Below are 26,222 nucleotides of genomic sequence, written 5' to 3' on the forward strand. Positions count from 1 at the left end.
GCAGGCTAATTGTTTCTTCCAGGATGTGACACCCTTGCAGGAGGGGGGGATCTGCGACAGATGAGATTCAATGATGATAAATATAAGTTCTTATGTTTCAGATTTAAAATATGCAAGCCACCTACATTTTTAATGGGACTATGTTTGGACAGTAACTGTTTATAAACTGCTGTAGCAAGCAATCGCAATGAGCAGCTTGAAGCTGGTAAGAATATGTAGAATATATGGAGAGTATTCAGTGCTGTTTTAGTCTCCAAGATATTTATGGAATAGAAAATGGCCAAAGAAGAGTAACTAAGCTAATAAATGGCATGGGAAGTCTCAGTTATGAGGGAATGCAGGACAAGTTAGCATTGTTTATATCATAGGGTGAAAGAGCTCCTACAGTCTCCAACATATTTTACGCAATCTGTGAGCTTCCTTAGAAAATTCTGCTTATACTCTAAATACTGTAATTCTAATGATTTATTAAATTTGGTCTTTTAAGGTGGCCATACATGTGGCAATTCTGACCTTTCCAGCGACCAACGGTCGCAAGAAAGATCGTTCGTTTCCCCCACTGACGTTTATGACTGATTTGTCTGAAGGTAGAAACAATATGAATTCTACCTCCACCTGCCAATTCAGTCCTGAACGTAGATTTTGTTCGGGCGGCATCAAAATCTTTTAACCTGCCCGATTGACGAGACAACCAATATCCACAGCCTTTGCGATGTCGTCTCATCGATCCACCATACACGCACCAAATTTTGTACGAAACAAAATTTCATTAAAATCCACAGCTACTAAGGGCTCTGGCACACGAGGGAGTTTAGTTGCCCGCGACAAATTTCCCCAAGAGACCCTTTATATACTGGGCCCTGTATAATTTTTATACATTTCAATGAACATCAACGGAGTTGACCAAACTTATTGCCAAGTGAGCTGAATCATTATGTATAAAGTTGTATGACTCTAAACCACTGAACATCTAAAGGAGATAATTAAGATTTTCAATTTCTTCAGATTTGAATATGCAAATAAAGGTTCAGATTCAGTTTGGTATTTGCCCAATTTTTAAAAAATATTCCTTATTTTTATTATGAGCTTGTTACATGAGTAACTCAATGGAGTTCATCAGTGCATCTATTTGTTCTGTGTGCACAAAGAATGAATACTCTATAGCAGTGATCCCCAACCAGTGGTTCTTGAGCAACATGTTGCTCCCCAACCCCTTGGATGTTGCTCCCAGTGGCCTCAAAGTAGATGCTTATTTTTTAATTCCTGACTTGGCGGCAAGTTTTGGTTGCATAAAAACCAGAACTGCCAAACAGAACCTTCTGCAGGCTGCCAGTCCACACAGGGGCTACCAAATAGTCAATCACAGCCCTTATTTGGTATCCTCATGAACATTTTTCATGCTTGTGATGCTCCCCAACTCTTTTTATAATTGAGAGTGGCTCATGGGTAAAAAAAGGTTGGGGATCCCTGCTCTATAATGATCACGCTTTGGTCTCCTGGTCTATGTTTCAGGAGGTGTGTGTGGGGGATTGTGATTTTAATTGGTGGCATGCCCAGGGTCTTTAACTTAGTAGAACAGGGTTTCAAAAATATTCCATGAAAGCGGAAAAGTGTCAGGCCTGGGCTGGCAATCTGTGGGTTTTGAAAAATGCCAGAGAGAGGCTGCTGTAAGATGCCATACTCATACTCATCTCATACTTTATCATTTTAAAACTCATGGACAAGATTCAATTAGGGGAGAGCTGTGTAACAGAGCTAGTATCACAGCTGGGAAGTAAAAAGCCTTTTGAAGATTTCCTCCCCTCACATTTAAACTACTTGCAGTTTGCATACTACAGCAGTAAGTTCTTTTTATTTCACCTAGCAATAACAATGCTTAAATATGTATCCCGGAAGAGAATATCTTTTCCAGGAAGTATAAATGGTCTACTGTAACTACAGATCAGCCCATTTAATGACAACCAAACGTTAATATAAAACTCACAACACTGGAAATGAAAGAATAACCTTATCACTAAAGTGAATTGCCAAACTTTGTGTCATGTGGTCTGCTTTGGCTGAGGACACTTTTCTGCTCCAGATTTACTTGTCTATACAATAAATATGTTCCCATCTCTGAAACAGTAGTAGAAAAGAAGATAAAGGCAGAGAGTAAGAAGGCAGCAGAAAAATGTGAAATTCAGAGAAAATGAGAGGGTATAAAATACAAAAGCAAAGAGTAAAAGAATGTAGAAATAAATATCATAGCACTAGATACAATAAAGCAGTTGTTTTGATGTTCGCCATTCAATTAATGATGGACATTTGCTAGGGATTAAGATATAACAGTTACATCATTAATTTAGGTCAATCAAATACAACTCTTCATCAGGTTAAGTCACTCCAAATGATATCCTAAGTGATCCCCAAGCAGTGGCTCTTGAGTAAAATGTTTTTTTTTTTTTGTTTATTGGTTAGACAATTACAAGAATCGTTGAGAGAACAAGTAAATCCCAACAGGGAATATTAAAATACAGAATATAAACAAATTAGTAAAATGCACATTTCAAATCAATTTTACAGTTGGCAAAGGACTGAAAAAGTAATAATAGAATAACATAAATTACTAATAAACAGATTATTAAAATTTATACTAGAATATGCATAAATATAGGCTTGTAAAAGTTTGTAGGTATTCATGGAACTATGGTAAATAAAGTATTGAATCCAAATGCAAAATGTTCCTCACAAGCCCTTTGGTGTTGCTCCCAGTGGCATCAAAGTAGGTGCTAAATTTGTGGCTTGGAGGCAGGTTTTGGACGCAACCTGGAAGAGACCTTCTGCAGGCCAACAGTCCACATGGGGCTACCAAAATAGCCAATCACATTCTACATTTTGCATCCTCAAGGAACTTTTTTCATACTTTTATGGCTCATCAACTCTTTTTACATCTGAGTGTGACTTGGTTGGGGTTGGGGATCCCTACCCTAGAGCATACACACAAACAGACATACATGTACATAACTAACAACAGATCTTGACTGTAGTCCTGAATGTTACATCTATCTAAGAAGGCATTCAAACCTGCATATAATGGGGCTTACCATTATTACCCTGCATGCCTGTCCAACCCCAATAAAGAGACAAAGCTATGTTTTTATAGTCAGTGCTTCCAAACAAGTAAATGCTTTAACAAAGGCTGATACTGTATGGAGTTGGAGTTGAAAAGTTATCTACAAAAAAAATCTATCCTTCTCAATCAAGGGAAGGCCCACAGCACAATTCCCGTTGTTTATGGATGGCAAGCTAAATCTTCCAGTCAGTCTGCAATTAAATACTTATTTTTTTCAGCTAATAATTACACAAAAGCAATTGAATGTGCAAAATCCTACTTGCTATTCTTCCCTAATGATGAGGTTATGAATCAGAATTTGGCTTACTATGCTGCTGTTCTTGGCGAGGAAGAAGCAAAGTTGATAAATGCAAAAGAGGTAAGTCTCTTTAAGATATTTTATGCTGTGTGCCTGTTGCTTGTAAGGGCAAATGAAATAGCATTTCCTTCAGATCTTTTGTACAAAACAAGTAGGACTTCTAGATCAAATGCATGTAGATCATTTGGAGAAAATAATAAAATCCAGTACAGGAATGGGACCCATTATCCATAATGTGTGGGACCTAGGATACTTAGGGGCTGATTTACTAATCCACGAATCCGAATCCGAATGAGAAGAAATTCGGATTGGAAAACGAACATTTTGCGACTTTTTCGTATTTTTTGCGTTTTTTTCGTCGCCGTTACGACTTTCCCGTAAATTGTCGCGAATTTTTCGTAACCGGTACGACTTGCGTGAATTGTTGCGACTTTTTCATAGCCATTACAAATTTTGTGAATTGTCGCGACTTTTTCATTGCCATTATGACTTTCGAGAATTGTCGCGACTTTTTCATTGCCATTATGACTTTCGCGAATTATCGCAACTTTCGTATTGAGAGCTCGAAAAAGTCGCGACAATTCGCGAAAAAGTCGCAAAGTACCGATCATTACGAAAAAAACGCATTCGGATGCTTTTCGGACGTTCGTGTATTAGTAAATGTGCCCCTAAGTCTTTCCGTTATTTGGATCTTCATGCCTTCAGTTTACTAAAAAAAATAATTTAAACATTAAATAAACCTAATAGGATTGTTTTGCCTTTAGTAAGGATTAATTATGTCTTAGTTGGGATAAAGTACATGGTATTGCTTTATTAATACAGAATAATTTGGAGCTATCAAAAGAACCAAAGTGGGGGCACTAAAGCATCTCAGTTAATGCAGCTATTACTACTTTTCTAATTAATCTGCAGGGATTGCTACATAAATAAAGGCCGTGAGTGCCCTCCACTGTTTATATATGTGTGTATGTAATACTGTGATTGGCACTGCGTTTAAAAATGTCTCAGGCTAAACTTACTTTTCCTTTTTCAGAATATTAATAGTTATATTCAGCGCAGTCTGCTCGAGAAAGAACTGCTTTACTTTGCATATGACACCTTTGGAATTCCTTTTGTCGACCCAGTGAGTAACAGCAAATTGCATAATTGTGTCTGTAAATTGTAAATTACAAATCTGGAACAGATAAAAGGAGGTGGAGGAAAATCAGGACACATGTTTTATATGAGTTATCCAACAAATAAAGAAAATTAGGGGAAAATATGCAACAATAATATGGTTAATTAGGCAAAACCAAACGCAGGCAAACAACATTTTGATCATTTGGGTGGTAGTGACCTCTCACCTCCTTGAATTCTTGCCACCTGATGCAGTGTTAAATTGCTCTTCAATTTTTTTTGAGGTTTGATTAATCAGCCCCATAGTTTTGTGTGGGCTTGGCCAAATGTTTAACTACAGTGTAAGACATAACCCAAAAACACCCAGACTACGTGGTCTTCTTAACCGTGGTATTGATTTTTATGTTTTATGCAGATTCTTAATATATGTCTACTAGGGTGAGTTTGATACAGCAGTAAAGCTATTGGCCAGGGTTGCTGCATCTCTGATAGGAATTTCAAGAACTTTATTTAGATAATGGTCGCAGGCCACAATCTGCCTGTGTCACAATTTAGCCAGTAAAGTAAACATTCCTAGCATTCTGATTGTGTGCATTTAAAATGTTCATACCAACACCCTAAGAATGTAGCATTTTCTGTAAAGGGGGCCGTACAGGTTCAGATTTTAGTCTTCTTTCGGTGAATGTTTGGATATCGATTGTATGTTTAACTGCAACGATCTAAGACTAACATTCAGACTGAAATTATAAGATAAAGCCCTAATAATAATAATTTGGAGGATGTTCTGAATATGAAATAGTTGAGACAAATTGTAAGAAAATGACTTTCTGGAAGTGCTTTGTAGCTCCCCCAAGGATATCTTCAGATGCACAATCCTTGCGTAGATTTTCTCATTATCCAACCGAAATTTTCTAACCTGTCCAATTGACTAAACGAGCAATCGTCATGGTGGGAAAATTATTGGGATGATAATTTGAAGCCCACAACAGTGTGTTTTGTATTTTTATATCGGTGCATGTATGGCCAGCTTAAGGGAGTGTGTAAGATCATTTTAAAAAGCCTGCTGTTTTATCACACCCAGCAAAATAAAATGAATTATTTACTCCCTGAAATGCTGTGTGGGACTAGGTCTTGAGCCAGAGAGTAGAACATTGACAAACTATCGTTTACCATCTGATTGGATATAATTAGATTATTCTGTGGATCAGCATGTTCCCTCCTAGTAGTAGATTTAGAGTTTTATTTCTGCTGGATTCATCATCTCTTATAACGAGTTAGATGTTCGGCTTCTCTAAGCACTTGTGTTTTTTTCTAAATTATATCATCGGTATATCACTAAAAGCCTTGGATATTGTTCATCTTGTCAATCAGCCAGGGGGAAGAATTTTGATTTGGGGGCACCATTGAATGTGCCCAAACATCGGCCGTAGGTTAATGCTGAATCATCAGATAGGGGTAGAATTCCTTTGTTTTTACCTGCATATCTGACAATCCAGCTCTTAAAGTTAGGGGAGTGGAGAAATGATCTTTCCTGCAACCAATGATTGTTATTGTAACGTGTATGGCCACCTTTACTGTCAGTTTATTTAAACATAACATTGATAACCTGGTGTATCTCTCAGTTGTATTCCTTCTTGTTTTCAGGATAGCTGGACTCCAGAAAATGTTGTGCTGAAAAGACTCAGAGAAAAACAAAAGTAAGAAATTAATTTACCGCTTTTATTAATAACTAAGGTTTGAGGAACTGAGGAAGAGTAATTTATTAAGACAGGTATAGGTAACATTATGTTCCATTTTGCTGTCAAAGTGCTCCTGGAACCACCATTCCAAAAAAAAAAAAAAAAATGTTTTTATTAGAAGGGGTGACTGCTCCCTTGGGCAATCCAGATGGCTACTGGTGCCTACATGATCCCCCTATAATGTACCAAAGGTATGTGGGGAATCAAACAGAACCTGCAAATGCAATCCCAAGTTCATTGCTGGTTCTGCCAGTGAAGAGCAGTTTTATTTCAATAAAAGGTCAGTAGACATTTAGAAACTCTTGAAAACTTCTTGCTTCTCAATCAAGATATTGCATGAATCACTGCTCTCTGGTATATTTCAAATGAAAACTGACACAATCCAAGTTCAACGAGAAACCACCAAGTATTACCTTAAACAGCAAACAACAACAATTCCTTTTTGCAAATGGGCATTTAAAAACCTGTTGTTTTTGTACAAACCTGTCAGGCGCAGCCACAGGTGGGTGGCTGGCAGGTAGGAGCTTATATGCCGTGTAATATGGGTACAGGGGGTACTGCGCTTGTGGATAGCCAGGAAACAAGTTATGTTGCTGAAACATGATTTATTAATGAAAATTGAGAAATAACAATATGGAAGTCCTTACAACAGGCCAGTGGTCAGAGGCAGGCAGAAGACGAAACAAATCCGTAAAACAGGCAGAGGGTCAGGACTGGCAGCAAAAAAAAGGAGGGTCCGGAATAACGGGCAGTGGTCAAAGGCAGGCTGAAGGCAGGGAGAGTCCAATAATCAGGCCGAGGTCAAAACCGGGAGATCAAACAGAGGTAAGGAACAGGAGTCGTAGAACAGGGTAAGGTAATGGAATCAGGCAGGTATGCAGGCAGGAGTCAGGCAGGAACAGGGACTGGAACAAGCAGGTAAGGTCACTGGAACGTAAAGGGCTTAATGATCAAGCAACCAGGGGTTGCTTGTGACAGGCTTATAAAGTCCGTTAATTGACCGATTGGAACCACCTGGGCTAATTAAGGGAGGAGAAGGAGAACATAAACACAGAAGCAAAGAAGAGGGGTTAACAGAATGTTCAGGCTGGATGCCCAAAGTCTCTAGTGGCTCAGTGAGGTAATGCAGAACCTGCCTAACATAGAGTCCAGAGTTCTGGTACAGGCAGGTCCTGACATTACCCCCCCCCTTGAGGATCGACCTCCGGGCGATCCCAGGATCGGGTGGACATCTTTCAAACATCTTCTTTACAAAAATGTTTTCAGTCCAAAAGTCCAAAACTTTCAAGTCCACAGAACCCAAAAACAGAAAACCTGCAAAAATAGAAAATACTGGCCCAAAACTACTTTGGAAAATCGCAGAAAAACATAAATTAAACCAAAAGAAAAAACTTAGAAAAAGTCCCAAACAAGGTGAATGCCAGAATAGGTGGTTCATCAGAAACAGCGGCCAGAACAGGAGAGTAACCGAGTCCAGGAACCACAGCAAAGGAGACGCCAGGGACTGGAGCCAGAACATAGGAGTGCCTAGGGTCGGGAGCCAGAGCAACGAGTTGCCAGAGTTGGAAGCCCGAATAGAAGTGTCACCAGAGTCAGGAGCCAGAGCGGATGAGACGCCAGGGTCAGGAGCCACAGCGGATGAGACGCCAGGGTCAGGAGCCACAGCGGAGTCGTCGCCAGGGTCAGGAGCCACAGCGGAGTCGTCGCCAGGGTCAGGAGCCACAGCGGAGTCGTCGCCAGGGTCAGGAGCCACAGCGGAGTCGTCGCCAGGGTCAGGAGCCACAGCGGAGTCGTCGCCAGGCAAAACACCCACTACAGGTGGAAGAGAGATGCCCAGGGAAACAACAAGACCACCAAACACTGCAACAGAACTGGCAGAGTCTGGGACACCAGAACTACCAGATCCAGTAGCAGGGAAGGCAGGTCCAGAAGCAGTTTTGTCCTCAGATGCTGGTGGCAGAAGTATTGGCACCGAGACAGGAGCAGGCACGACCGCTGGCACCGAGGCAGGAGCAGGCACGACCGCTGGCACCGAGGCAGGAGCAGGCACGACCGCTGGCACCGAGGCAGGAGCAGGCACGACCGCTGGCACCGAGGCAGGAGCAGGCACGACCGCTGGCACCGAGGCAGGAGCAGGCACGACCGCTGGCACCGAGGCAGGAGCTGAGGGTTGCAGTTCAGGCACAGGAGGAGCTGAGGGTTGCAGTTCAGGCACAGGAGGAGCTGAGGGTTGCAGTTCAGGCACAGGAGGAGCTGAGGGTTGCAGTTCAGGCACAGGAGGAGCTGAGGGTTGCAGTTCAGGCACAGGAGGAGCTGAGGGTTGCAGTTCAGGCACAAGAGGAGCTGAGGGTTGCAGTTCAGGCACAAGAGGAGCTGAGGGTTGCAGTTCAGGCACAAGAGGAGCTGAGGGTTGCAGTTCAGGCACAAGAGGAGCTGAGGGTTGCAGTTCAGGCACAAGAGCTGAGGGTTGCAGTTCAGGCACAGGAGCGGAGGGTTGCAGTTCAGGCACAGGAGCTGAGGCAGGACAAGGCCGCTGTCTGGGTGCTGGAACTGGACAAAGCTGCTGTCTGGGTGCTGGCACAGAGGCTGGAGCAGGAGACTGAAGTGCTGGCACAGAGGCTGGAGCAGGAGACTGAAGTGCTGGCACAGAGGCTGGAGCGGGAGACTGAAGTGCTGGCACAGAGGCTGGAGCGGGAGACTGAAGTGCTGGCACAGAGGCTGGAGCGGGAGACTGAAGTGCTGGCACAGAGGCTGGAACGGGAGTCTGAAGTACTGGCACAGAGGCTGGAGCGGGAGTCTGAAGTACTGGCACAGAGGCTGGAGCGGGAGTCTGAAGTACTGGCACAGAGGCTGGAACAGGAGACTGAAGTACTGGCACAGAGGCTGGAGCAGGAGTCTGAAGTACTGGCACAGAGGCTGGAGCGGGAGACTGAAGCACTGGCACAGAGGCTGGAGCAGGAGTCTGAAGTACTGGCACAGAGGCTGGAACAGGAGACTGAAGTGCTGGCACAGAGGCTGGAGCAGGAGTCTGAAGTGCTGGCACAGAGGCTGGAGCGGGAGACTGAAGCGCTGGCACAGAGGCTGGAGACAGCAGAGGTGCCTTGATTATATTAGAAAAACAAACAAATTGAGGTTCAGGCCTGAGATCTTGAGGGGCTGATACAGCAGGAAAAGAAAAAGACAGAGGAATAGGAGAGTTCTTGGAGACAGACCGGCCTTTAAACCTAGTGGTAAATGCCGTAGGTATTTCTTCCTCATCTGAGTCCAAATCTTCCCATTCTTTGTCGTCAAAAATATCTTGCCAATCTTCCTCATCAGGTGAATCTTCAGAAAACTCTTCTACCTCAGAAAACTCTTCTACCTCAGAAAACTCGCTGAAAGAAGTTGAAGCAGGTGTGCAGTCTTTGGGCCTGGGTGAGTACCTTGGAACCGGAGGAGTGAGTTGGAAAGTTTTGGGTAGTACAGCAGCAGAAGGATCTGAGGTGGAGGAAAATACATTTGAAACTGGCCACAGATCTCCTGTAAATGTTGCTTTTAAAAATGAAAGAAAAGAACAGGGGTCTTCTAAAAAATGTGCTTATTCATCAATGCAGGTTTCAGCCCACTCTGCGGCCTCACCGCCCAAAAGGAAAAGAATAATTAACTTGCTCTTCATATTATCAGGAGCTTCTTTGAAAAATGGCACTGTAGAAAACTTTTTACATAAATCAAGCAAATAATTGAATGAGTCTTTCTCCCCCTCATACCTCTTAATGGAGGAAAGCCATTCTGCAGAGAGTTGTAGTTCAGCATTACTTTGAACCGCAGAGTTGTTACCAGCAGGCTCCTCTTTATGTGGCTTGATCATTCTGTCAGGCGCAGCCACAGGTGGGTGGCTGGCAGGTAGGAGCTTATATGCCGTGTAATATGGGTACAGGGGTTACTGCGCTTGTGGATAGCCAGGAAACAAGTTATGTTGCTGAAACATGATTTATTAATGAAAATTGAGAAATAACAATATGGAAGTCCTTACAACAGGCCAGTGGTCGGAGGCAGGCAGAAGACAAAACAAATCCGTAAAACAGGCAGAGGGTCAGGACTGGCAGCAAACAAGGAGGGTCCGGAATAACGGGCAGTGGTCAAAGGCAGGCTGAAGGCAGGGAGAGTCCAAATAATCAGGCCGAGGTCAAAACCGGGAGATCAAACAGAGGTAAGGAACAGGAGTCGTGGAACAGGAGTCGTAGAACAGGGTAAGGTAATGGAATCAGGCAGGTATGCAGGCAGGAGTCAGGCAGGAACAGGGACTGGAACAAGCAGGTAAGGTCACTGGAACGTAAAGGGCTTAATGATCAAGCAACCAGGGGTTGCTTGTGACAGGCTTATAAAGTCCGTTAATTGACCGATTGGAACCACCTGGGCTAATTAAGGGAGGAGAAGGAGAACATAAACACAGAAGCAAAGAAGAGGGGTTAACAGAATGTTCAGGCTGGATGCCCAAATTCTCCAGTGGCTCAGTGAGGTAATGCAGAACCTGCCTAACATAGGGTCCAGAGTTCTGGTACAGGCAGGTCCTGACAAAACCTCAGTTTCTTTTTAACCCCAGAAGAGCAATCAGTGTAGGTAACCATATTAGCATTTTAAGAGGGATACTGTTATTGTTTACAGTCCACAAAGATTTTTCTTGAATTTACAAATTGGTTTATAATAATTCTTTAGGATGGAGAAGGAGACAGCAGCAAGAATTACTGAAGAGATTGGAAACCTGATGAAAGAAATTGAAACAAGGACAATACGAGAAGGTGAGGCTGCCTTCAGTGTTCTCTAGAACATATATACATATATATGTATATATATATATATATATGTGTGTGTTCAGGAGAACACTAATTAATAGACTGAATATATATATACACATACACAACTTAGAGGGGCACACCAAACAATGTAGAAAACAGCTGCCTGGGTGCAAGAGAAATAGTACCAGATCTGGTTACTTGTGTGGCAGACCTGGGTATCACACAGTCTCTCATACACTTCGTGTCATTTGGTGGTTTTACCCCGGGTCATTTGTGACACACATTTTATCTGTGTCTCCACAGCTCCTGTTTTCATCCTTTTTTCACTTTTCTGCCTTGTGCTTGTATATGAGGTGAAGGACAGGGATAATGGCGATGTCAGCATATGTAGGACAAGTCACACTGGCAAATCAAGTTGTTGGATGAAGTCGTTAATTTGATTATGGCACAAGTATATTGCATAGTTGACCAATCGAAAGTCTCATTGCTCCCCAACAAGACTGGTCTTGAACAGGCTTCCATCCTGGAAGTTCTGTATCATATGGTACTTTTACAATGCCAGTTTTGTGAAGCATTATACCTTGGCAATAAGGGCTAATTGTTCTGATTTACCTACTGTGCCTTTGAGCACATGTAAGCCCTGGGATTTCCCCGATGGTGCATGTGATCTTTTAGCGCAGTAACTCCAAATAATAAGATGAGTGAAATAATATAAACCACTAAATGTGCCCTGAAGGACAGGTACTTAGGTCAGACCATAGAATCAGTTAACATGTGCTTACACAGTGAAAATAGCTTCTTGCAGCCCCAGGTGCACGCTGTTCCCACTGCCCGGGCAGATAAATACAAAAATGAAGAAAACAGCAGCACTCCGGTTGTTTTGAAAAATGTGAATCTTTACTTAAGTGCCAAAGACCATAATTACCAGTAGGGACCCTTGCACAAACTAAGCAGAATAAAATAAATCAGTCTGGTGGATCTTGTTCGATGCCCCTTGGTCTGTCAGGAAATTATATGCTCTCCGTGCGCATTTTTTCCCATGTGCACACTTGGCTCTGTGTGACTGTAGCGATTGTCTTTGCTGACATTTAACTGGGTTCCCTTATACCTCTGTAGTATGGAATTATACATTTCCCTGCGGTTCTACTTGGCGGCAATAGGCCATGTATGCCCACTAATCTGTCTCTATGTACATATATGTGGGAAACTCATTAGTAAATGAGTAAATGCAAACATGGGTTCACAATTTTAGGCTCACAGAGACTTCTGGGAAATGTAGTATGGGCTCAGCACACAGGTTGCCATAGCAACAGAATGTTACTAAAAAGGAATTGTTTATTTTCTTGCTGTATTGTTTGTTAGTATGTCTGACTTTTGATAATAGCACAGTTCTTTATTATTCTTCATTATTCCTCATTATGTTTTGTTTTTGTTACCGTATATACTCGAGTATAAGCCGAGGTACCTAATTTTACCTAAGAAAACTGGAAAAACCTATTGACTCGAGTATCAGCCTAGGGTGGGAAATGCAGCAGCTTCTGCTAAGTTTCAATAATCAAATAAATAACAGATAAATAAATAGATAACTTTAGGGAAAGAAAAATGCTACAGCAGCAGACAAAAGCAAGTTTGGGAATGCTAAGGAAGCTGCCATATTAATTATCAAGTACTTGGACCCCAGTGTACAAGTCCCACCACAGTACTACAATAGTAGTTACAAGGGCAAAATAATTCTTGATGCTGGACTTAATACAAATTTAATTTTTGTAAATAACAAGTTATTGTAGCAATTACTTACTCTGGCTCATTGTGCAGATGTATGTGCATACCTCCCTCCCTCCACTTGTGTTTGTGCATACATACCTTCCCCCTACCTACCTCCCTCCCTCCACTTGTGTCTTGTGTGTCTTCATGTACTTGTGTAAGTAGGAGTAGTATTTGGTCAGACCAGGAACTCACCATAGACCGTATCCTTTTATCCCTTTTTTTTTTAACTGTCTCTTTAACCCTTTCACTGCCAGACGATTTGTCCCAAAATTGAACATCTACTGCCAATCCATTTTTAGACATTTTGCACTCATTACATTTGCTTCAGTTTCTTGACAAGAAAACCTACATGAAATAAAGCATGTTATATATCGTTTTTTCCGGAACGAATTGGGCTTGAACATTGTAATAAAATTTTGTACTTTTTCTGGAGATTTAACACATTTTTTGAGTGAAATATGTTAAAAAAAAGTGAAATAAAGAAAAAAGTATTTATATTTTGTGGGTTTTTTTCCAAGAACGATTACATTAACTTACAAAAATGTTACTGTTTGTAAAAGCCCCGATTCTGCTGAATCCAAAAAAACCAAATATGTATTGGTAACCCACTTTTCTTGTTCAGAAGTCACACATTTTTAGAAACTGCACACCTCTATATTTTTAGTTGTGGTGTAGTTTTTGCTCTAAATGCAGCTCCTGTCATACAGATACCGTAAAAACATATACCATATTTTTAATTTTTTTTTTATTTTTTCTGAAACACTATCACAGTCACAAAGTCCAAAGTAAATTTGAGAATAAAACACCAATGCTATTCAGCAGCACTATTCTTGCTTTCCTGCATTCAGAATTGTAGACGCAGTTCTCTGTAGAAGTTTGCGGTTTGGCCTGAAATAAAGAAAAAAAAATCCAAAGTTAGATTTCTCCCCGAAATTGCAATAACAACGAAATAAAACCACTAAAATATCAATCTGCAACTTGTAAACACCCCCTTACCTGTGAAATACCCCCACAAACTATATGTTTTCTGGAAGTGCACACCTGTAGCAATTCAGCAACGCCATTCTTGCTTTCCTGCATGCAGAATTGTCGACACAGTTCTCCATAGAAGTTTGCGGTTTGGCCTGAAATAAAGAAAAAAAAAAAAGATCCAAAGTTAGATTTCTCCCCAAAATTGCAATAACAACTAAAAAAACCTGCCTAATTTAGCCCCAAAATATATTCTATTTACCTTTATCTGTTTAGTTGAACATCTTTTGACTGTATAGTTTCATCTGTATTCCTGCGAATCTTCGGTTGATGCGGGGCGGTGGTAAAAGGGAGTCATTGCCCTCACCATGGGCTCCTCAAGAGCACTAACCGTGCTACTACTACACAATACAGTGCAGCAGCCTCTTCGACCAAGAACAACTTTCTGGCCATGTTGCCAACAAAATATTTTCAAAACTAATATAACACCCGAGTCCAAATGCTCCCAATCAGTCACACAAAAAATGGAGTAAATCACAATATGATCAGAAGCCAGAAAAATCTAACAGCTATGCAAACACAAACTACAGCAACACAGGCAAGGCAGAGACTAGAAAAAAAACAGATAAGATAAACAAATCTGGCAAAGAAACCCCCACCCCTCCCTTGAACTCTAGACCTCCCTAAAAAAAAATACAACCAAGGACAATGAAGAGCAAGAACAATCAGGAACAATCCGGAACAAGCAAAAAAAAAAGCAAAAGCCAGTAGACGAGCAGCAACACAAATAAAAATGCAATTAATGTCACTGAATATACAAAAAAGTGATTATGAACTAATTACTATTGAAATCAAAGTAACACAAGCAAAGTTCTGTAAAATAACCAAGAACAATCAATAAGCAAGAACAGTAAATGAACAGCAACACAAATCTAAAAATGCAATGAAACCACTGACAAATGCAAGAAAATGCAAGAAAAGAAATGCAAACTCCAGGTAACATAGTAATATAACTAATCAAAAGTACAACGCAGAACTGGAAACTCAGAAAATCACTAGAAAATCAAAGAAAAATGTGATTATGCCGTGTGACTTGCGTGACTTTATCATGGTTACTTCACCATGACCCTTTGTTAAATAAATGATAAAAAAGAGAAAGCAAATATCTGCCTGTACACTAGTAAAACCGAAAATGTCACCCAGAAATACATATAGCCATAGCAACTGCCCTGAAAGGGTAGCTAATGAGGTGTCAGTAAAATAAAAACCTTGTGGCATCAGCAGGGAGATGAAATCATCCGCAGGCAAGATGAAACATCATGATCATCACGCGCCACAAATTTTTAGGGGCCCAGTCTATCACTTAACACCTCAGTTGGCTATACATAACCTAACATAACATTTTAGGTAAGGAAACACCCAAACTACACTCTGCAAAATAAATTTTATTGCAAATGCAATAAAATGCAAGAAAAGAAATGCAAAATCAAGGTAACACAAGTAATATAACTAATCAAAAGTACAACGCAGAACTGGAAACTCAGAAAATCACTAAAAAATCAAAGAAAAATGTGATTATGCCGTGTGACTTGCGTGACTTTATCATGGTTACGTCACCATGACCCTTTGTTAAATAAATGATTAAAAAAGAGAAAGCAAATATCTGCCATTTGGCTATGAGGTAGATTCCTCTCTATCTCCTTTTGCAGAGTCACTCATGGTTACTTCACCATGACCCTTTGTTAAATAAATAATAAAAAAAAAACTTAAAAAAAATTAAATAAAATGAGAAAGCAAATATCTGCCATTTGGCTATGAGATAGATTCCTCTCTATCTCCTTTTGCAGAGTCACTCATGGTTACTTCACCATGACCCTTTGTTAAATAAATAATATAAAAAAAAAGATTAAAAAAAATAAAATAAAATAAGAAAGCAAAAATATGCCATTTGGCTATGGGATAGATTCCTCTCTATCTCCTTTTGCAGAGTCACTCATGGTTACTTCACCATGAACCTTTGTTAAATAAATAATAAAAAAAAGATTAAAAAAAATAAAATAAAATAAGAAAGCAAATATCTGCCATTTGACTATGGGATAGATTCCTCTCTATCTCCTTTTGCAGAGTCACTCATGGTTACTTCACCATGACCCTTTGTTAAATAAATAATAAAAAAAAAGAAAGCAAATATCTGCCATTTGGCTATGGGATAGATTCCTCTCTATCTCCTTTTGCAGAGTCACTCATGGCTACTTCACCATGACCCTTTGTTAAATAAATAATATAAAAAAAATATTAAAAAGTCACTCATGCTTTAGTAGTAGAAGGCCTTCTACTCTAATCTTGAGTTAAATAGCTCTTGCGATCATGAATCTGATATGGTGGGTAGCCATAGTGAATGGATATTTCTAAATCCCGCTGCCGCAGTTTAAAATATTGTTTTTTGCCCAGGGCGGTGTATTTGCATGCCTCCCTCCTCTCCTGCTGCATTTTTTTCTTTAGGTTGTCAATCTCCACTCTGGTCTGTATTGGCTCAGTCACTTTGATATTTGATTTTTTGCAGTTTGATGCTTCATCAAGAACAGAGGAGCCTGCCTCTTTCTTTCTTCTCTTCAGGCTCACTGTTTCTACACTGCTGCTGTTGTTATCTAGCTTGTGTTTTTGCTTTACCCACTGATCTTTCTTCAGCTCGATCTTACTCTGATCGTCTAGTAAAGCTCCTGAATAGGTTTTATTTGGCCCACTCACATTTGATTGTTCTTGAGTCTGGGCTTTTTGAATGGTGCAGTCTGCTGAGGAAAGATCCCCTGGATCAGGCATTATTGGATTTGTTAAAGCAGTTTTCTCAATAGCTGAACTGCCATCAGTAGCTGGAGTGTGGGTGCCAGGAAACTGACCAGTGATTTGGTTATTCCCGCCCATAGGCTGCATACCGACACTGGCTAAGGATGGATGCTGGAGTGTTTGGCTGTACCAGATATCCATTGCCCTAGCATATTGTGCTGCAGCGCTTGCCATGTGTGAATAGTAAGCATGGTTGTAAGCTTCCATGGTTTGTATACAATTATAAAATGCTCCATAATTTGCCTGCCTGTAGCAGTGTACAGGTAAGGGATGATATACCAGTGACATGCCTATTGGTTCTTGCCCTGGAAGCCAGTTATATCTTTGGTTCTCAGGTCTGTATATCCAGGGATAACTGTCTGCAGTACTGAACGTACTGGTCCATTGAGGACAAGCAGAATATGGATGCCAATTATCTGGAAATAATAAAGATCAGAGTTAAACATCTGCCTTAACCAATTGTAGCCATATAGCATGTGAACATCTACATTTCTATATTCATTCTCACTATTCCAAAAGGGGAAATGATAAGGATAAACATTGCCCAGGCTGTAGATGAACAAAGCAAATGCCCCTGGAGCCCAAAAATGGCATCTGTTGTGCCTTGTAATGTGACTGAGGCGCAAGGGGCAGTACAGTGAGCTTGAAGGGTTGAGCTTTTCTCTTGCTTTAGTGGACCTTAAAAAATGTATATATATTCAATAGAAGACTCTAAATAGTAAACCTACCTCCCATGATTTGATTGGGTTGCGCTATAGTACTGAAGAATGCCCTGGAAAGATTTCTCCTGTTGCTTCAAGAGATGTCTTCAGATACGACAGTTAAGTCCAACTGACACTTCTCAGGCATACCCTCAGTCTGGCTGGGTGATGTCACAGCGGCTGTGCATGTGACATTTGATGTCCCAAAGTAGCAACGACAAACTGTATGAAAGTTTCTCTTTGTTGTAAACAACTTCCAGCACACAACTTATTTCTGTTTTACTGTGTTTTGGTCCCCTTATACAACAGAGTAGAATGGATGCATTGCTCTAAATGCGCTATATTAATGGCCAGTCTGTCATATATTCTGCAGACCCTGAGTGTAATAGAGTTTGTTGGTGCTGTCAAAACAGTTGCTGCTTTTCTTAAAAGGACCACATTTACCTGTATACAACTTTTTAACATCAGTAAAATAAATACATTTTGGTATTACTTAATTTTAATAAAAGGAATGTTACAAATCACTGTAAGCACTTGCAAAAGAAGATAGATACACATAGTGAGCACTTATAAGAAATTAAAATATATATTAAAAAACAGTTAAGGAAAGATTGTGTGAAATCCATATTCCCTATTAAGGCCAAGTGGAGTCAGTGTACCCAATAATAAATGAATCCGTCTAGCCCCTTTTCTTTCAACAGATCAATTCCACAGCGTAACTTTGCAACACCATTAACAGTCTGATTTCTTAATTGATGCACCCCATGATTTTTTCCCGCAAACTGCCAGGCCATCTCGTATGGTGGATTGTTAATAGTCCAGGGATCTGGACATTTATTGTTGAACAATATAGGTATCACTTCTACGATACTTTTGTATTTGTTTGTTTTGTATTTTTTTATTATAGCTGAGTGCGGTGATTATTACTGAATCTCGGCCTGTGGCACTTTGTTCTGTGCATCGAGTGGTGTTGCTGCTGCCCTCTCTGGGCAGAGCAGTTGGACTGTTAATGCTGATGCTAAAGGTTCTGTTGGAGGGCTATTGCATATCCATTCTTATGTTTCTAAATGTCACATTATAACCAACTATTGGTGCCATACCCAGGTTATTCTTCTAACCATTGTATACTTGCTACCCAATTAATAACTCAAAAACCCAGAACAATCTGTTGCCATTTCTCTTATAAATCTCAGCCTTGTGTGACATATTTTGGTGGGCCAGAATATCCTAAGAGACCATCACAGAATCACCCAGACTAAAATGGAGAAAGCACTGGCTGAAATATGTTTGCCCATTTTATGGGGGCTCTGCTGCAACCAAGAATCTGATCCCACTGGAAAGAGACTGTTGACGAGTCTCTTGTCAGTGTCACAGTATGGTGTTTCGGTCTCGGGATGTGCCAGTTGCACAGCAGGTACGATAACATTGTTGATAGGTTATGCTGTCCGCATTGTTATCATATTGTCATAGCTGTGCCTGATAGTGTTGCCTTCACTTTAATTTACAGTGGCTTGCAAAAGTATTCAGCCCCCTTAAACTTTTCCACATTTTGTCACATTACAGCCACAAACATGAATCAATTTTATTGGAATTCCACGTGAAAGACCAATACAAAGTGGGGTACACATGAGAAGTGGAAGGAAAATCATACATGATTCCAAACATTTTTTACAAATAAATAACTGCAAAGTGGGGTGTGCGTAATTATTCAGCCCCCTTTGGTCTGAGTGCAGTCAGTTGCCCATAGACATTGCCTGATGAGTGCTAATGACTAAATAGAGTGCACCTGTGTGTAATCTAATGTCAGTACAAATACAGCTGCTCTGTGACGGCCTCAGAGGTTGTCTAAGAGAATATTGGGAGCAACAACACCATGAAGTCCAAAGAACACACCAGACAGGTCAGGGATAAAGTTATTGAGAAATTTAAAGCAGGCTTAGGCTACAAAAAGATTTCCAAAGCCTTGAACATCCCACGGAGCACTGTTCAAGTGATCATTCAGAAATGGAAGGAGTATGGCGCAACTGTAACCCTACCAAGACAAGGCCATCCACCTAAACTCACAGGCCGAACAAGGAGAGCGCTGATCAGAAATGCAGCCAAGAGGCCCATGGTGACTCTGGACGAGCTGCAGAGATCTACAGCTCAGGTGGGGGAATCTGTCCATAGGACAACTATTAGTCGTGCACTGCACAAAGTTGGCCTTTATGGAAGAGTGGCAAGAAGAAAGCCATTGTTAACAGAAAACCATAAGAAGTCCCGTTTGCAGTTTGCCATAAGCCATGTGGGGGACACAGCAAACATGTGGAAGAAGGTGCTCTGGTCAGATGAGACCAAAATGGAACTTTTTGGCCAAAATGCAAAACGCTATGTGTGGCGGAAAACTAACACTGCACATCACTCTGAACACACCATCCCCACTGTCACATATGGGGGGGCAGCATCATGCTCTGGGGGTGCTTCTCTTCAGCAGGGACAGGGAAGCTGGTCAGAGTTGGTGGGAAGATGGATGGAGCCGAATACAGGGCAATCTTGGAAGAAAACCTCTTGGAGTCTGCAAAAGACTTGAGACTGGGGCGGAGCTTAACCTTCCAGCAGGACAACAACCCTAAACATAAAGCCAGGGCAACAATGGAATGGTTTAAAACAAAACATATCCATGTGTTAGAATGGCCCAGTCACAGTCCAGATCTAAATCCAATGGAGAATCTGTGGCAAGATCTAAAAACTGCTGTTCACAAACGCTGTCCATCTAATCTGACTGAGCTGGAGCTGTTTTGCAAAGAAGAATGGGCAAGGATTTCAGTCTCTAGATGTGCAAAGCTGGTAGAGACATACCCTAAAAGACTGGCAGCTGTAATTGCAGCAAGAGGTGGTTCTACAAAGTATTGACTCAGGGGGCTGAATAATTACGCACACCCCACTTTGCAGTTATTTATTTGTAAAAAATGTTTGGAATCATGTATGATTTTCCTTCCACTTCTCACGTGTACACCACTTTGTATTGGTCTTTCACCTGGAATTCCAATAAAATTGATTCATGTTTGTGGCTGTAATGTGACAAAATGTGGAAAAGTTCAAGGGGGCCGAATACTTTTGCAAGCCACTGTAAGTAATGGGATGTTGTGGCTTTAGAACATGCTGTTTATAAGGTTTGTTAATGAATGAACTTTGTTATTAAAAATTTAAAAAATAACAATAAAACCATCTTCTCTTTAGTGTTATACATTTAAGGGGCTGATGGGCTACGCTTTTTCTTACAGTATTTCTAAAATTAGGCCTCTGTTCTGTTTCAGGCAGCCGCTTCAGCTGGTGATGGGTACCGTGGCACAACCTCCCCTCATACTCCAAATGAAAAGTTTCATGGCGTTACTGTGTACAAAGCACTTAAGGTTTGTTTTGAACTGCTTGTGTTTTCTCAGCTACGCAAAATGTGTTACATAACAGAAAGAAAGAGTGGCTGCATGACTTGTGGCTTGTATCCTAGGGCAAGAATAGAGAAAACAGAGCTAGTAATGTGTAACAGAGGAAAATGAATAAGGTGCAGACAGAGTTTTTTGCCAGTTAGTAAGATAGGTTGTATTTTGCACAATCATGGCCTGTATGGTACTTCATGGTAGTCCATTAAAATGGGCTGCTGGTTGATGAACTTGACCAGACACTGTAGGGGATGCTTCTATGGAACAATCAGGGGGTTAGTAGTTTCCTGTATGCAGAAAATGAGAGGTAGGTAGGCCAGTCGAGGGTTCCCATACACGGGCAGATAAGCTGCCAAACGGTCTGAAGTGCTTGAATCGCAACTAAAATCTGCCCGTGTATGGCCACCTTTACATGTGGTGTATGCATTTCCAGTTGAATGTGTCTCTGTGCTAACCCCCAGCCACACCTCTAAACATTAACGTTAGATATCTTGCATGTTATAAGTCAAAAATCTTTATTTGAATTTAAAAGTGGACTTCTGCATGATCCTGTGTCAGTTGTATTGGTCAATAAGCACAGATATCCATTAGTCAAATCTTTATTGTGTTGTTTTCAGCTGGGGCAAGAGGGAAAGGTCCCTTTAAGCAGCGCACTCTTATACTATAATGTTACCGATAAAGTAAGAAGAGTGGTAGAGTCATACTTTCGACTGGACAGCCCACTCTACTTCTCATACTCCCACCTCGTCTGCCGAACTGCTGTTGAAGGTAAAATAAAACTATTCACCTTTATTCCTTTGTTGATATGGTGACAGTGTTTTATTAAATTAGCTTTTTATTTAGGTCAGAATGTTAAGAAACCAACATTTAGTTACATACTGTCTATCTGTCTTAATATCATATGAATATGAGCATCCATTTAAAAAATTTTATAATTTTGTAAGTCAACATTTGTGTTTCAACATTTGTGTTTCTCAAGACATATTGCCAATAATAATGCTTACTAACAGCTACACAATTTAAAACTTGACCCAAGATTGGGTTTGAAGGCCCAGACTCCAAGTTTAACCCTTTCAGTCCTCTCCCTTAAAAGCAAGGTAAATTCAAACCTACACCCTGAAGCCAAACATTTCTTAAATACATCATCCTACAACATGTTGGTACATTGCAATTGATCACATCCCTAGTACCAAGATATGGGAGTGACAGATCACATCTATTACTGCAATATCAGACCTTCTGGATAAAGAAGCAACTGTTTCAACTAAGGGTTAATGAATTGGTGGTTATGGTTATGTATTCATTATTATATGAATATGTATGTATACTTTGGAGTAATGTTGTACTGATGGTTGTGTGGCTTAATGCTCCATATGACCTATCTGGTCCGCTTTCAGGGTGTAGGTTTGAATTTACCTTGCCTTTAAGGGAGTGAACTGGACCTTGGGCCTTGAAACCTAATTTTGGTTAAGATGGGTGTGGTTTTACTGGGTTTTAAATTGTAAATTTGTTAGTAAGCATTGTTACTGCCAATATGTCTTGAGGTGTAAAAAATTACTGAAACATTGACTTTATTATGAATTAATAAAAGACTTTTTAATGGGGCGTGCACCTTCCTTCAATATTTATCTATGATACACAACTTTAAATGTTTATGATTCTTCTGGAGGTAAGTGCGGGCTGCTTGAAATTGTATCTACAGTTTGGTCATTTCCCTATGAGACCAAACTGTAAATTGTATATGCTATATCCGTGCTATTTATAACTGAAAGGGACCAGTGTTGCCATCCCTCTCCTGCCACTGCTGCTCTCATCCATGGGTGCTCGGATCCATCACAGCTGGAAACAGGAACCGAACATACCCTGTAAAGAGGAAGGGGCTGGAGAGACAGCTGGAGGGAGTGAGCAGCAGGACAGGAGAGTGGGCTGAATGGTAAGGTGGGCGCCGGCAAAAGAGTAGCTGACAGAAAGGTGGGAGTAAGTCAAGCTAAAAAGATAAGCAGAAGGAGCAGTGGTGGAGGAGATGGAGGGTAAAGAAATGGACACAAAATGAATGGACGGGAGGGAAGGAACAGTTGTGTGTATCCAGTGTCGGACTGGCCCACCAGGATACCAGGAAAACTCCCGGTGGGCCCAGGTGTCAATGGGCCCTCTTGCTTCTAACTATTTAGCCTATTTCATGGTCATTCCCTATTTTAGTATGGGACAAGAAAACTTTGATAGATGGAAGAATAGAGTACAGTATGTAAAGAAAAGAGACTAGGATAATAAAGGGTCTGAGGGAGGAGAGGAGGAATTAAAGTTTTGAGAGTGGGCCCATGGTCCAGGGTTTCCTGGTGGGCCCCTGCCATCTCAGTCCGACACTGTGTGTATCCACTTATGAGCATAAATGTTTAGTTAGGCAGTGTTACAGGGGTTTCCTTGAGTGGATTTTAGAAATATTGGAGGCTTCAGGCTGCAAGGAATGGAGGATTCATATAACCCAACAATTTCCATTACTGAAATATTTTTGTTTTGTGTTACAGAGAAACAGGAGGGAAGAAAGGATTTAAGTCATCCTGTGCATGTTGACAATTACATTCTAAATGCAGAAGCAAATATGTGTATAAAGGAACATCCAGCTTATACTTTCCGTGATTACAGGTACATGCAGGGGCGTTTGGGCTCCTGGATGCCGCCCCCCCCCCCCCCGCTCCCCAGCGCTTACCTCTCTAGCGCAGGAGCGGGTCCGGGGGCGGTCTGATCGCTAGTGCAGAGAGCGCAATTGTGCTCTCTGCACTAGAAGAGCCGAATTTCCGGTTTAAAAACCGGAAATTCGGCTCTTAAAGTTACCAGGAGCGGCTTTTTGCTGCCCCTTGTAACTGGGGCGCTTCTGCCGCCTGAGGCGAGTTTCTCAACTCGCCTCATGGCAGAAGCGCCCCTGGGTACATGTGGGATATGACCATACACCCATTACCTTGCCATACGCAATAACACGGAATGCCAGTTCTGAATGTCCTTTTTCAGCTGATAGGGGGGAGTTGTGTTCCCACTGCAAATATTTTCAATAAAAGCAGGGGGTTCAGGAAGGGTTGGACCAAACATTTCAAACAGAGCAGAGGCATGCTGGTAGCTTTACAGGAGCCCTAGAAAATGGCATCAAGAAGCAGATTAAAGTGGATAATTAGTACTTGTTTCTTGAAATTTTTACAGAATTAGTAATAGGTTTATGTGGGAAAGTTGTTTCCTGTTAAGTCTAGAAGATAAAAAATAGGGCTTGCATAATTAGGCTATAGATTCCTTTTAAAACCTACTTTTTTCCTACCTATGCATTTTCAGATTTAAAAATATTTTTAAACATTTTTCTTTTTGTCATAGTGTCACTGTGTGCAGATCTAAATTTCTGCATAAAATTCAATATAATAGCTGGGTAGGCACAATGTATATATTTTGCTTGTACTGTGTCGAAGATCAGACCATACACTGGCAGCCCATTTACTAACTGCGCGTGCAAGTCATGACATGGATTCACCATCATATTTTCCTTTTCTTATAGTGCCATACTATATCTAAATGGGGATTTTGAAGGAGGAAATTTTGTTTTTACAGAACTTGATGCAAAGACAATAACTGTAAGTATTTTGCTCCTCCCTGTTTAATGCAGAAATTGGTTCTGTTCACTAAACCCTGCCCTTTTTTGTTTCTTATTAATCCATAGTCCTTCAAACCACTGCCAAGGCAAGCAGTATCTGTGAGCTGGCCAGCTGGTCTGTGCGCTTAACTATCACACTGGGCTGGCAGGTTGTTTTAGAGTTATTGTGGCCACACAAAAGCCAATAAAAATGGTCTTTCCAATGGAGTCCACAGTTTATTGCCCAATATATGTGGACCTCCCAGTTGTTTTGATCCTGGTGGGGAAAATTTTAATCATGGATCCAAGGAAAGGCCATGGCTCACATGGATGAGGTTATGGCTTGATCGGAAATAACTGGGTGTTTCTTGGGCAGATTAGGGGAATACCCTGTATTGACCCCTTTTTTAATTTTCAAAGCATGGGAGGAATGCTGTCCTTTTAAAGGATTTAGATATTTACAAGTACACATTTTACCTGCACCCAGACATGTTGTGTTGTTTTTTTTTGGTGTGTGCTCCTCCATGCTCCACAAGTCTATAGATTTATATTTTATTTAAGATTTAATCAGTTTGGCATGGGTATAGATTTGAATGCCTCCTATTTTTTCTTTTAAATGTGGAATTTATTCATTCAGACCTATATGCTGTTTCTAGGCTGAAGTGAGACCACAGTGCGGGCGAATGGTGGGATTCTCATCTGGAGAAGAAAATCCTCACAGAGTAAATGCCGTCACTAAAGGCCAGCGGTGCGCTGTTGCCACAGAAAAGCCACATAATGCTTATAAAGCCTTACCCGTTTCGTACCCTGGGGTACTTGGTCATAGGCTCAAATGGGAATGGGAATGCAGGACAAGCTACCATGGTTTACATCATAGGGGGAAAGAGTTCCTACAGTCTCCAACATATTTTACATAATCTGTGAGCTTCCTTAGAAAATCCTGTTTATACTCTACTGCAATTCTAATGATTCATTAAAACTCTTAAGAAATTTGGTCTCAAACTCAAGAATCCAATATTGTTTACATAAAATACAATTATCCCCATCTCTGTCTAGCTTTAACCACTTTTTTTTGGTGAAATGGAAATTTCAGCATCAAGTTTCTGAAGAAGCTGCTTAGAACTGAATTGTATCCATTTGGTTTTCCCACGTTCTGTGTTTGGGAAGTTGATTTTTGCAGTTTGGCAGGTGTGGCTCTGCTGGAGTGCAGTATAGATTGCACCTCTATATCAGATCTCAAACAGGAATCTAATTACCCAATTTTGCCTTTCCTTCCACCTTCTAACTTAGTTATCTTCCTAGCATTTGAACAAATCTTGCTGTCTTCTTCCTGGAAAAAAAAGAAAATAAAAATTTGCTGTGTCGTAAGTAAAGTTATTTTATATGTAAATATAATCTAAGATCTATTGATAAAAAAACAACAGTTTAACAAAACAAATTATTGTTATCAATGCTTGAGACATTGGAACATTTAAGACCAAATAAAAATAACGATCGGTCTCAAAAACTATGGAATTTATCTACATCTGATCTTCACCCTCTTCAGACAGTCACAGATAGTCTTCTTATTTGAATACTTAAACTCGTCCTAAACAACTTTTGCAATTCATATGCGCTTGCAATTGAGGCATTTATTTGGAAAGTTGCAGTTTGGCGGGTGTGGTTCTGCTGGAGTGCAGTATAGATTGCCCCTCTATATCCGATTTCAATCTAATGACTTAATCTTGCCTTTCCTTCTCCTTTCCAACTTAAATGCCTTCCCAGCCTCTGAATGCATCTTGCTCTCTTTTTCCTGGGAAAAAAAGAAATATATCCAATCATCAGAGATGTAGTTGATCCTGAGACAGGTGAAATACTTACACGGGAAAATAA

The 26,222-nt window shown here is 40.8% G+C and overlaps 1 protein-coding gene across 1 annotated transcript in view; it reads left to right on the forward strand.

The window, feature by feature from the left end:
* Positions 1 to 187: 187 nt before the first annotated feature.
* The window catches only part of LOC101734514 (prolyl 3-hydroxylase 1-like), a 46,998-nt gene continuing 20,963 nt past the window's right edge, over positions 188 to 26,222 (forward strand). Inside the window, exons 1-13 of the mRNA XM_031906511.1 lie at positions 188 to 205; positions 488 to 587; positions 3,331 to 3,470; positions 4,444 to 4,533; positions 6,171 to 6,223; positions 10,961 to 11,043; positions 17,140 to 17,252; positions 18,229 to 18,345; positions 20,618 to 20,713; positions 21,358 to 21,508; positions 23,266 to 23,383; positions 24,276 to 24,351; positions 25,007 to 25,098. Of these exons, the coding sequence (XP_031762371.1) occupies positions 188 to 205; positions 488 to 587; positions 3,331 to 3,470; positions 4,444 to 4,533; positions 6,171 to 6,223; positions 10,961 to 11,043; positions 17,140 to 17,252; positions 18,229 to 18,345; positions 20,618 to 20,713; positions 21,358 to 21,508; positions 23,266 to 23,383; positions 24,276 to 24,351; positions 25,007 to 25,098 (1,247 nt within the window). The remainder of the gene's footprint in view (positions 206 to 487; positions 588 to 3,330; positions 3,471 to 4,443; positions 4,534 to 6,170; positions 6,224 to 10,960; positions 11,044 to 17,139; positions 17,253 to 18,228; positions 18,346 to 20,617; positions 20,714 to 21,357; positions 21,509 to 23,265; positions 23,384 to 24,275; positions 24,352 to 25,006; positions 25,099 to 26,222) is intronic.

This window comes from Xenopus tropicalis, chromosome 7 (genome assembly GCF_000004195.4).
Source record: "Xenopus tropicalis strain Nigerian chromosome 7, UCB_Xtro_10.0, whole genome shotgun sequence".
NCBI lineage: Eukaryota > Metazoa > Chordata > Amphibia > Anura > Pipidae > Xenopus > Xenopus tropicalis.